The sequence below is a fragment of the Hemiscyllium ocellatum genome, chromosome 47 (assembly GCF_020745735.1).
Source record: "Hemiscyllium ocellatum isolate sHemOce1 chromosome 47, sHemOce1.pat.X.cur, whole genome shotgun sequence".
NCBI classification, from domain to species: Eukaryota; Metazoa; Chordata; class Chondrichthyes; order Orectolobiformes; family Hemiscylliidae; genus Hemiscyllium; species Hemiscyllium ocellatum.
This window is the reverse complement of record NC_083447.1, coordinates 13,799,774-13,812,753: the sequence shown is the minus strand read 5'-3', so window position 1 is coordinate 13,812,753 and position 12,980 is coordinate 13,799,774. Positions and strand designations below refer to the sequence as shown.

At 40.7% G+C, this 12,980-nt stretch overlaps 1 protein-coding gene across 1 annotated transcript in view; it reads right to left on the bottom strand.

The window, feature by feature from the left end:
• The window catches only part of LOC132836562 (heterogeneous nuclear ribonucleoprotein U-like protein 1), a 91,159-nt gene that overhangs the window by 14,981 nt on the left and 63,198 nt on the right, over nucleotides 1-12,980 (bottom strand). Inside the window, exons 7-9 of the mRNA XM_060855911.1 lie at nucleotides 10,387-10,499; nucleotides 9,393-9,656; nucleotides 5,139-5,261 (exon numbers count right to left, since the gene is read on the bottom strand). Coding sequence (XP_060711894.1) covers nucleotides 5,139-5,261; nucleotides 9,393-9,656; nucleotides 10,387-10,499 — 500 coding nt within the window. The remainder of the gene's footprint in view (nucleotides 1-5,138; nucleotides 5,262-9,392; nucleotides 9,657-10,386; nucleotides 10,500-12,980) is intronic.

Sequence of the window (12,980 nt, the reverse complement as noted above, 5' to 3'; positions counted from 1 at the left end):
CCTATTCATATACCTGTCCAGGTGCCTTTTAAATGCTGTAATTGTACCAGCCTCCATCACTTCCTCTGGCCGTTCATTCCACTCATGCACCACCCTCTGCATGAAAAAAGTTGCCCCTTAGGTCCTTGTTATATCTTTCCCCTCTCGTCTTAAACCAATGCCCTCTAGGTTTGGATTTCCCAACCACATTCACCCTATCCATGACCTTCATGATTTATAAACCTCTAAAAAGGTAACTCCTCATCCTCCAACATTCCACGGAAAACAGCCCCAGGTTACTCAGCCTCTCCATATAGCTCAAACCCTCCAACCCTGGCTACATCCTTAAAAATCTTTTCTGAACTCTTTCAAGTTTAACCACATCATTCATAGAGCAGAGAAACCAGAACTGCACATAGTATTCCAAAAGTGGCCTAACCAAGGTCCTATTACAACCACCACATGACCTCCCAACTCCTATATTCAAAGCATTGAGCAATAAAGGCATGCATACCAAACATCATCTTCACTGCCCTGTCTACCCGTGACTCCACTTTCAAGGATCTATGAACCTGCACTCTATAAGGTCCCTTTGTTCAGTAATACTCCCCAGGACCTTACCATCAAGTGCATAACTCCTGCCCTAATTTGCTTTCCCAAAATGCAGCACCTCACATTTATCAAAATTAAACTCCATCTGCCACTCCTCGGCCCATTGGCCCATCTGATCAAGATCCCATTGTACTCTGAGGTAATCTTCTTCACTGTCTGCTATGCCTCCAATTTTGGTGTCATCTGCAAACTTACTAACTGTACCTCCTATGTTCACGTCCAAATCATTTATATGAATGATGAAAAGCAGTAGACCCAGCACCGATCTTTGTGGCACTCCACTGATCACAGGCCTCCAGTCTGAAAAGCAACCCTCCACCACCACCCATTGTCTTCTACCTCTGAGTCAGTTCTATATTTAAATGGCTAGTTGTCTCTGTATTCCATGTGATCTAACCTTGCTGACAAGTCTACAATGAGGAACCTTTACAAAAGCCTTACTGTGGTCGTATAGATCATGTCCACTGTTCTGCCCTCATCAATCTTCTTCCAAAAACTCGATCAAGTTAGTGAGACATGATTTCCCATGCACAAAGCAATGTTGACAATCTCTAATCAGTTGTTGCCTTTCCAAATACAAGAATCCTTCCAAAAACTCGCCCACCTGCAATATCAGGCTCAAATGGTCCAAAGTTCCCTGGATTTTCCTTACCACCTTTCTCAAATACTGGCATCATGTTAGCTCCAGTCTTCTGGAACCTCACCTGTGGCTATCAATGGTACAAATATCTCAACAAGAGGCCCAGAAATCGCTTCCCACAGAGTTCAGGGGTGCACCTGATTAGGTCCTGGAGATGTATCCACCTTTAAGCATTTTAAGACATCCAGCACCACCTCCTCTGTAATATGAACTTTTTTAAAGATGTCGCCATTTATATTCTCACGTTTTCTATCTTGCATATCCTTCTCCACAGTAAACACTAATGCAAAATACTTATTTTATATCTCCCCCATCTCCTGCAGTTCCACACATAGGCTGCCTTGCTGATCTTTGAGGGGCCCTATTCTCTCCCTAGTTACTCTTTTGTCCTTAATGTATTGGTAGAATCCTTTTGGATTCTCTTCCACCCTATTCGTCAAAGCTATCTCACGTCGCCTTTTTGCCCTCCTGATTTCCCTCTTAAGCATACTCCTACTGCCTTTATACTCTGGGAGTTCATTCCATTTCTGCTATCTATACCGGACATATGCTTCCTTCTTTTTCTTGATCAAAACATCAATTTCTCTAGTTATCCAGCATTCCCTACACCAACCAGCCTGCCCTTCACCCTAACAGGAACATACTGTCTTGAGACACACATTAACTCATTTTTTAAGGCTTCCCATTTTCCAGCTGTCACTTTAACTATGCATATCCACCCCCAATCAACTTTTGAAAGTTCTTGCCTAATACCATCAAAATTGGCTTTCCTTCAATTTAGAAATTTAACTTTTAGAGCCTATCTTTTTCCAACATTATTTTAAAACTAATAGAATTATGATCACTGGCTCCGGAGTGTTCCCCTAGTGACACCTCAGACACCTGCCCTGCCTTATTTCCCAACAGTAGGGAAAGTTTTGTTCCTTCTGTAGTCGGTACATCCACATACTAAGTCAGAAACACACTTAACAAATTCCTCCCCATCCAAGCCCTCAACATTACAGTAGTCCCAATCTATGTCCAGAAAGTTAAAATCCACTAGATAATTGAGATCTTCTTACAAATTTGCTTCCCAAATTCCCACTGATTATTTGGAAGTCTATAGTGCAATCCCAATAAGGTGATCATTCCTTTTTTCTCAGTTCTACCCAAATAATTTCCCTGAGTGCATTCCCAGGAATATCCTCCCTAAACACAGCAGCAATGTTATCCCTTATCAAATACACCACTCCTCTTCTTCCTTTCTTGCCCTGCTTTCTATCCTTCCTGTACCATTTGCACCCTGGAATACTAAGCTGTCAGTCCTGTCCATCCCTGAGCCAAGTTTCTGTAATTGCTATGATATCCCAATCCCAAATTCCCAACCATGCCCGGAGTTCACCTGCCTAACCTGTTAGACCTCTTGCATTGAAATAAATGTGGGTTAACTTATCAGTCCTAACTTGTTCTCAGTTTTGTTCCTGCCTGCCCTGACTGTTTGGACTTGCTCCTTTTCCCAACTGCTGAAAATGTGTTGCTGGAAAAGCACAGCAGGTCGGGCAGCACCAAAGGAGCAGGAGAATCGATGTTTCAGGCATGAGCCCTTCTTCATGCGCCAGCATGCCCGAAACGTCGATTCTCCTGCTCCTTGGATGCTGCCTGACCTGCTGCACTTTTCCAGCAACACATTTTCAGCTCTGATCTCCAGCATCTGCAGTCCTCACTTTCTCCTTTTCCCAACTGCACCAGACTCAGTCTGATCTATTTCCTCAGTCGCCCAGGGTCTCCCCCACCCCTGCACCTTACTAGCTTAAATCCTCCTGTAGAGCTCTAACAAATCTCCCCACCAGTTAGCCCCCCTCCAATTCAAGTGCAACCTGTCCTTCTTATACACGTAACTTCTACCCCAGAAGAGATTCCAATGATCCAAAAACGTGAATCCTTCTCCCCTGCATCAGCTCCTCAGCCACGCATCATCTGCTCTATCCTTCTATTCCTACTCTCAGTAGCTCATGGCACCAGGAGTAATCCAGATATTACTACCCTCGAGGACCTCCTTTTTAAATTCCTGTATTCTCTCCTCAGAATCTTGTCCCATTCCTCTTCTTATATTGTTAATTCCAATGTGTTCAATGACCTCCTGCTTGTCCCTCTCCCCTTTGAGAATGTACTGCACCCTTTCCAAAATATACTTGATCCTGGAAGCAGGGGAGCAACACACTATTCTGATATCTCGCCGTCAACTGCAGAAACGTCTATCTGCGCCTCTGACTAGAAAGACTGCTATCACAATTGATCACTTGGAACCTAACATACCTCTAGTTATATTAGAGCCAGTCTCAGTACCAGAAACAAGTGCTGCATCCCTTGAGGACCCATCATCTCCAAGATTTTCCAAAACAGCCTACTTGTAGGTGATGGGGATTGCCACAGGACACTCCTGCACTGCCTGGCTTCCTCTCCTACCTTTCCTGGAGTTAACCAATCAACCTGACTGTATATGCATTTTTTCTCCATTCCTGCAACTGCCATCTATCACGACCTATAGCTCCTGTAAATTCCTCATTGCCTCAATCCATGCAATCCGATAGGATTCACAACCAAACACACTTCCTGCAGACACAATCATCAGTAAGATGGAAATTCTCCCTAATCTCCTACATCCGACAAGAAGAGCTCATCACTCTGTTATCAGGTGGTCATCTTTCCACCTTAACAATCTACAGACCCAGAAAACAGCAGTCTTACTGCTCTAAGAACATTGCCCCAGGCTAACTTAGTATCTATGTTTTATATTTTTACAGTTTAATCAGTAGACAGATCTCAATAAAAACATTATCAAAACAAAACCCCATTCTACTCACTACTGTAGATTTCCAAGAAAAAAAAGGTTACACTTTAAAACTAACCATTTAGTTGTTTTCTTGCTGTGAGCTCTCCCACACAGGCTTCTCCAAGGTCAGATGTGAATTTTACTGTTTGTTTATTTTTCTTAGATGAATTCTGATGTTCAGAGATACTTGAAACCAAACAGCAGAGGCAGTTGGCTGTGCAGGTTCACTGTTAAGTCAGACAGCTGTCCAGGTTTACTTGCCTCCCTTCCTCCTTTTTAAGTGCTGTTGTTTTGATTTCTTTCCCTCAAAGTTCCAAAATAATGCAACAGCTTACAAAACTCCAATTACCGCTCCTAGAATTTGAGGAAATCAGCTCCAACACTGAAAATATCTCAAAAAGGAGCAGCTCTTTCAGCCACAATGTTTTCCTGCCCTTCATCTTGTATTACCCAGAATCCACAAATCTGCAACACAGTTATCATTCTCATGTTTCTTTCTACTGGACTGGAGAGACAACACAATTTACCCCTTTTAACTTTTAAGAGGAAGCGTCCCTATCTAAGACTTCACTCGAACAGCAGAAAATTTAAGCTTTCAGCTCCAGCAGCCAGCAAAAACCACCAACTCACTGAAAGCAAAACTAAAATCTTCTGAGTCTGTAAGAGCCTGAACCTCCCTACTCAAGATTCTTTTGTCTTACTTTTAAAAAACACCCAGGGAGAACTTAAGCTGTTTACAGACTTCCTGTCGGGAGGGAGAGATTTTGGCACCACTGTGACGACACTCCTCTGAAAGGGAAACAGGATAGAACACCTCTCTTAAAAAGGTATGGTATTGCACAACAGTAAAAACAAAATGTCATCAGCCTATAAAATATTCTTAGGTCAACGAAACCTGGCCCCATCACCAGTTTTCACTCTATGTTCATTTTTCGATGGCAGACTTGTCACATATTGATCCCATTCTTACACAATTACTGGGGCACATTAAAACTGAGCACATGTTAAATAGGGAATCAGATCAGTATCTTCAAGCTACTTATAGGTTCAGACACAAATACAAGAAACCAAATGCTCAGCATGCACTGAACCTACCTTCATCTTATCCATGATGGCATTTGTTCCAAGGATGTTGTATTTCTTCCAAGGATGGCGAGCTGCATGTGTAATAGCCCATGTCGTCTTCCCAGCTGCAGGCAGGCCAACCATCATCAGGATCTAAAGAAAACATCTCATGACCAAAATTCTTTAAAGAACAGTGCCATCATTTTCTCCAGTCTCCCTTCCTCCCAATGACAGTATGTATGTAGTACATTCTCTTTAATAAAATCAGTCAGCTTGCAACAACTTTTTAGCATCTTGCACTTAGTAAAACATCTCACAATACTCCACAGCTGTTATTAAACAAAATTACATCAAAGGAGAAATCAGAACAGATGATCAAAAGTTTCACCAAAAGATTGGCATTAAAAAGGTCTCAAAGAAACCTGCACAGGTTAGGGTGGGAGTTCTAGAGCTAAAAATAAGGTCACCAACTGTGGAATGATGAATATCCAGGGTTGTACTGTAGGCCAGAATTGCACAAAGTTCTAATGCTGGCTGCTCTGAACTGGCCTCTTTGAGAATCTTATTTTGAAGCAGAAACTAAGCGATGCTGTCCCAAATCTGTCTGTTCAAGTCACGGTCAATCTGGCACGTTACAGACCTCCCAAAGACAAATCTCCCTCCAATTTGAAAACACAGCTGGCCCTTCACTGCCCTCTGCAGGGCTTTATTCCATAACTGCTCACACATCTCAGTATCCGGTTATGATCCTAGATGAGATTATCATATGCTATGATCTATTTAGGGACCAGAAACTTTTAGTTTTAAAATAGACTAAAGGTGAGATCCAGAGGAGAGACTAAAGGGAATAAAACCACATGATTTCATAATGCTGTACAAACAATGCATTTTGTAAGTTAGAACAGTAATAAAATCTACAATATACCTAGCATTTATTTCTAGCATCCAGAATTAACATGAGGTAACATATTGTGGTCAGACACCCCTATGCAAATCAAATTGCAAATACAATCAGGTCATACTCGATGGATTTCTCAGAAACTCCCCCTGACATTGATTACATAATGGGTCATCAGATAATATTAAACTCTACAAGAAATTACATTCCTTCACTTTAGCTTAGTTGGCCTTAAAACGCCTTCTCAAAAGGCTACTCCATCAAGGGCAGCCTCACCAATTGCTCCTGTCCTAGTCAATGCCCTTCCTTCTTAGGTCTACACTCCCATCAACTCAAACTACATTCGATAAATCATTCAAAAGCATAACTCCAGTTCTTCACCGAGAGCTAAGATGAAAGAGTCAGATATGCCCCTGAGTTTTCTCTGAGCTCTAATATGGATCAGTTGTATGAAGCAGATACTCTTAAGGGCTTTTCAACCACTCACGCTCAGCTGCACCTATTATCATTGCTCTTAAGTCTTCCTCTGAACTTGCAACACAGACGCTTCTCATAACACAGAGCCAGTGACCTTCCCTACTTCTCAGCTCCCAAGGACTTGACTACATAGTTAACTGGTCTTGACTTATTTCCATGCAAAACTGATTGAAGTCAGCATTCCAGATATGGAGTGTGCCCCAGTTTCTTTCCAACTAATCTGCGTCCCCAGTTTTCAACAACCTCTGAACTGTTTTCAGTGACCATCCACCACCTTCAACATTCACACCCTTCACAAGACAAATTACAGATCTCCCAAAGGCAAATCTCCATCTGATTTTGATAAAGTAGCTAGCCCTTCACTGCTCTCTGCAGGATTATGTAGCATGGCTGCTCACATATCTCAAGATCATTTTCACGATGCATTATATCAAGGCTTCTTCAATAGCACCTTCCAAACATATAATCTCTACCAACTAGAAGGACAAGTGCATGAGATGCACAAGAACACTACCATCTGCAAGTGCCCCTCCAAGCAACACATCATCCTGTCTTGCAACTAGACTGTCATTTCTTCACCATCTTTGGGTCAAGAATCCTGGAACTCCCTTCCAAACAGTACCACGGGTGCATTTACACCCTAAAGACATTTTTGTATTTCTCACTGAGAAGTAGGCATTGCAGGCTGGGCCAACATTTGTTATCAACTCTGGTGACACTTGAGAGCAGGGTGGCGTACTGCCTTCTTGAGCTGCTGCAGTCCATGTGGCACAGGAAGACCCGTAATGTAGGTACACACTGCTGCTTCTGAGTATTGGTAGTGGAGGGAGTGAATGTTTGTGCTTAGTATCAAGCTTCTTGAAAGTTGTTGATATTGCACATACCTAGTTAACTGGAGAGTATTTCATTAGACTTGTGACTTGTGCCTTGTAATTTTGGGCAGGCTTTGAAAAGTCACTTGCTGCAGGATTGCTAATCTCTGATTTGCTCTTCTGGCCACTTTATTTACTTGGCTAGTCCAGTTCAGTTTCAGTTTCTGGTCAATGGTAACTCTGAGGATGTTGATAGTGGAGGATGACAATTGGATTACCTCTCATTGGAGATGGTCATTGCTTGGTATTTGTATGGCACAAAAAAGTTACTTGCCACTTCTCAGCCCAAGTCTGGATATTGTCTAGGTGTTGCTGACTTGGACATTGACTGCTTTGGCATCCAAGTAGTTAGAAATGATGCTGGACATTGTGAAATCATCAGCAGAAATCCTCACTTTTGACCTTATAATGTAGTGAAGGTTATTGATGAAGCCCCTGAAGATGGTTGGGCCAAAGACACTACCCTTAGGAATTTCTGAAGAGATATCTTGCCTTGAGATTACAGACCTCCAACAACCTCAACCATTTTCCTTTGGGCCAGGTATGACTCCAATCAGTGTCGGATTTTCCCCTTGATTCTCATGGACTCCGATTTTGTTACAGCTCTTTGATACCACACTGTATTGGTAGCTTACCATTAACTTGTGCAGGACAACTGAGGCTTGCATTAAATGCTAGCAATTCCAAATGACACTGGAATCCCATCTATGAATTAAAAAACAACCTCCATCCATATTCTGGCCCATCTATCAATGAAACTCCAATCTCTGGCCTTGTCACCTCCTCATAAAAAAAAACCTATCCTCTACCCTTCCTAACAATCAGCACATGGTTACACTGATCCATGTGCTATATCCTATTCTGCACACACCTCTCACACCCATCCCGCCTAAAGTGGCTTCAACCCTCAGTGACTCAGTCAAAATTATCATTCTGTGTTTAAGTTAGCAATCTCTCACAACCTGTTCCAGTATTACAAACTCCACTAGTTAGCAGTTCCTCTTATACATTTTACCTCCTTCTGTCTGAACAATGGCCAACTTCAGCCAACGTAGCCATACCACTTCCCAGCCATTCCGTAATAGGGAGGTCCGAATGAGTCTGAAACTGTATGGTTGCGACCTAGGGTCTCATTTGGAAAGCTCACAAAAGGTTATTCATTATTCTTCAAATTGGTGAGGTCGCCAATTCCTTCCTGCTCTACTTTTATCCTAACCATTGCACTCAGTCCATGCATCCATTAATATCCCAGAAATTTCAAGAAAATATATTTTGTTCACCTGTTTAATAAATCAGACTGCTTTCACGTGTAATGTTGATAAACAATGAATTGTATTATTCCAAGCATGTACTGCAAAAGCCAGGGCTTCCCAAAATGGGAGTCAGAATCCTAACTGAGGTCACAAGCTGACTTTGGACTCTGACGCAGTCAATGCCTGTCATGAGCTCCGACTAAGTTATAAAGGCCGTGCTCCCATTCTAACAGGGCCCTGCTACTTCAGTTGATGTGGGGAGGGGCATCGTGAGAATTTCCAAGCCTCAAAATGGGGTCACAGAGAGGAAAAGGTTTGTGAAGCACCAGTGTAAGCAATAGGCATTGATTGAGGGAGTGGAATTACAAAGAACAAGGCACTTTGCCACAGGGATCCCCAACTTCTCCCACTGTGTTTTTCATAACAGGACTAAGGGAATAGATGACTTGTGACCAGCACATCAAATTCCTAAATCTCATCAACCTCCATCTGGATCCTTTGCAAGGTTGGCCACTGCAGAATTATGATCTTTGACAGGCTCAAGAAAAGATCTCCATTCCAAAACTAAGCTTTGAAAAACTCTACATTTTCAAAATATTTTGAATTGAATTATTTAATTAAAATCAAATAAATTCAGAGGCCACGGGAAAAATTAATAGTAAACCATATGGAGAATTCATCTAAAAGATAACAGTGATGTGGTACACTGATAAGATTTTCTTGAGATAGACAGCCCTGATCTTAGAATCTCAATAATTACTCCAACCAAAATTTGCAAACCTACCTCACACTCTGACTTGGTTTTTGGTCCTAAAGTGCCTGGTATACGCTCATCCAGAGGTACATGTTGAATGTACACGAAGCCATCAGGAAGTCTGCACCATGGTTCCTTCTGTCCAAAGTTGAACTCAATCGCACAGTTCTTTGTCAACACATGTGGAAACAAGGGTCGCCCACCAAGAGCCATTTTCTTGACTCTGAATGCCACACCAAGCCACCTTCCATTCTTTGTAAAGGACATCTCTACATCCTCCCCAGCTTCAAAATTCTACATACAATGGAGAAGGAAAAAAATGAAAGTTCAGTAATGAAATATTTGGCCAAGTTGTTCAAACATGAGTGGTAGCACAAATTTTCCATCTAACCATCAATTCTCTGTATCCTTTCCAGCAAGTTTGTAACCAAACAACAGGTGACTCTATATGTTGGTATGATTCCCAGTTTCATTCCTGATCACCTAACCTAAACCCAAGAGACTTCAGCATTTAGAAATCCAGCCAGTATCCCCACTGACAAATTACTTTTAAGCTGTAGCAAGTACAGACTTCTGTTTCATGTGGATAACCAATGGTTACAACAACAGCAACCACAATCTCTCTGCAGGACAATAAATCAAAGACTGCAGTTAAAACATTAATGTAGAATTTGTTGTTTGCACATGACATTTCATGTTCATTTCTTTTCACAGTACATTTCTACAGGAGATACCAAGTTGAGACCAAGTATGATTGTCAAAGCCAATTCAAGTCCCATTCTACCTGTTCTACCAGTCTGAAAACTAAATCTAAATTATGCATCAGATCAAAGCTCCAACAAAACAATTCCAGTCAAAAACCTGACCAGTTCAAACATCAACATTTAAGAAAATCCTTAAATACAAACTCCCAATGCCAAATAAAATGCTTGTAACAGTTACATTAAGATGTATAAAACTCAAAAAAGGCATTTACTCTAGTATAAAGAACTAACATAATTCAAAGTAAATTTGTAATACTTACAATTAGACATCCAAGCACATCATTTTCAGAAAATCGCTCTCCGTAGTCCTGAAACTTGCAGCTTGTTGACTTCTTTGCAGTCCCTCCATACCCGTACGAGAATTCTTCCTCACCTAAATCAGATAGTTAATTTGTCATCTGTCAGGGTGTTTCTTTATACAGTGAAATCTCACTTGGCTGCATGTGTATTGTGTATAATTCTCCAAATCAAGTACCTTTATCAAGGAGTTTATCTAGAAGAAAGTGAGGACTGCAGATGCTGGAGATCAGAGTCATGAATGTGTTGCTGGGAAAGTTGCAGGTCAGGCAGCATCCGCAGAGCAGGAGAATCGGGTATAAGCTCTTCATCAGGAATTTATCTAGTCAGCTAAATTCTGACACTATGATTATTGATTTTAGTCTGCAGTTTATTAGGTGCCTCAGAATGCATATCAACTGTTGTGGTACAATTGTTCTTGAGCAAGCACAACTATTTTACTGTTATAGTAACTTCCTTCTAAGTAATTATATCAGCCGCTGGTATAATTTACAATGTGGTTTCATATAGTTTGTAGTAAATATACGGATTCAGGCTCATGGAGAAATACACATACAAATATCATCAACTTCGGCGTTACGGAAGACAAATTGGGAATAAATATGTATATTCCAATGGCCAAACAGGAATAAAAATGTTCAAACAATTCATCTATTGTTATCATGGCTCAATCCCAGTCACAACACTTCTAATACATAGTACATAAGTATCAAAAGTTACAAATCGAACTTAGTTTAGGATAGACAGGGTGTCAAAGATGTTCACCCACAATCAAGAGGAGGATTTATTCTAAAAGGACAAGACAAACAATTATTGAACTGCAACAATTTGAAAGGACTAGAAATTTGAGTCAGAAGTTTGCAAAATGTCCCAGGTACCACCAAAGAGTAAACACAACCTAATACAATAAAGGAAATAATTCAGGCAATCATCTGAAGGTATACTGAAAGGAACCCAATCTTTTAATCAAATTAGTAGAAGAGATTGGTTTTCACCTTCAGCATACAGTTTTAGAATATGCTAATAATTAAAATATACTCTCTATCCAGGATTTATAATGAGGTAACCTCAAACATACAGAATAATCAGTTCAATTATCAACGATGTGTAAATTGTGCAAAATACACATGTATGTTTAATTTATAACGCTGTTTTTATTTGCAGGGTATATCCTTCAAATCTACAAAGTCATTACCAAGATATAGCCTCCAAAACCAAATGAGAGTTCTTTGACCTGATTCACAATACTTCCAAATTCAATACTTTCATCAAATTCACATTCAAATTAAGTTTAGGAAGCAAAAACCCTCCCAAGTCTTACTAAAGCAAAATTCGTTGAGCAAAGCCAACGAGTACACAAATTCCAAAAAGAAAACAAAATCAACAATCCCAAATTTCCCCAAGATGTCACCAGTTTGAATTTCCAAGAAGAATAGACACAGAATCTATATAAGTCAACTGAAAAGAGTTCAAAGAAATTAAGAAAAAAGAAGAAATTTTTAAATTCTTCAGGTTATTGGGTTTGAAGTTAAAAAATACAAAAGCCTAAGAGTGTTAGAGTAGCCCTCTTCACATCACTGCCCCTAGGTCACAACTGCAGAAAGCACTACTCATCTGCAAGATGTAAACTGAAGTGATTATAATAAGGTCAGCCAGGTAAACCTCACAGAATAGGAGTTCCCGATTGGGGCTGTTAACCTGGTCCAATCAGGGAGCCCTGGCTGACATATGAATAGGGGGGCCAAGGACTCTGCTCACGCTGAGGAAGCTGGATGAGTACCAAGGACCTCCATGTGTAAATTAAGCGTGACTTGGTGATGGGTCACAGGCCTCTACGGAGTTATTTCAGGAACCAGTTCACCCACACTAGAACGGAAACAGTGAAATCTCCATGCACTATCGTGGTCAGACATAACACAGAGCAAAAAAAGACAATAAAAGAATATTATTGATGCTGAAAAAACTGGATAAAAAATACTGGATACACTGATCAGATCTGGGAGCTTCAAAACACATAACAGAAATCAGTTTTTTTTGGTCCCTACTCAATAGATATTGCCTGACTTGCTGAATATTTATAAATGTTTACTGTTTCCCTTACAAGACACAAGTATCGGCAGTAGGTGAAAATCGCTTTAAAAAAGGTAACATTAATCCCGTAGGCATGGATAGCAAATATAAAGCAATTTTATCTTGTCTACCAAAGTGAGTTTCCCCATGTTATTGAACACAGTTTAGACATATATAAGCCCAGCGAGTTTTAAAAATTTGTGGCTCAGGTTGAGGTTCTGGGTGTAGGTTTGCTCGCTGAGCTGGAAGGTTTGGTTTCAGATGTTTCGTCACCATACTAGGTAACATCTTCAGTGAACCTCCAGATGAAACACCGGTGGTTTGGCTTGCTTTTTATTTATGTGTTTACGTTTCCTTGGGTTGGTGACGCCATTTTCAATGGTGACATCTTTGCTGTAGTGATGTCACGTCCTGTTCTTTTTCTCAGAGGGTGATAAATGGGATCTAAGTCAATGTGTCTATTAATAGAGTTCCGGTAGAAATGCCA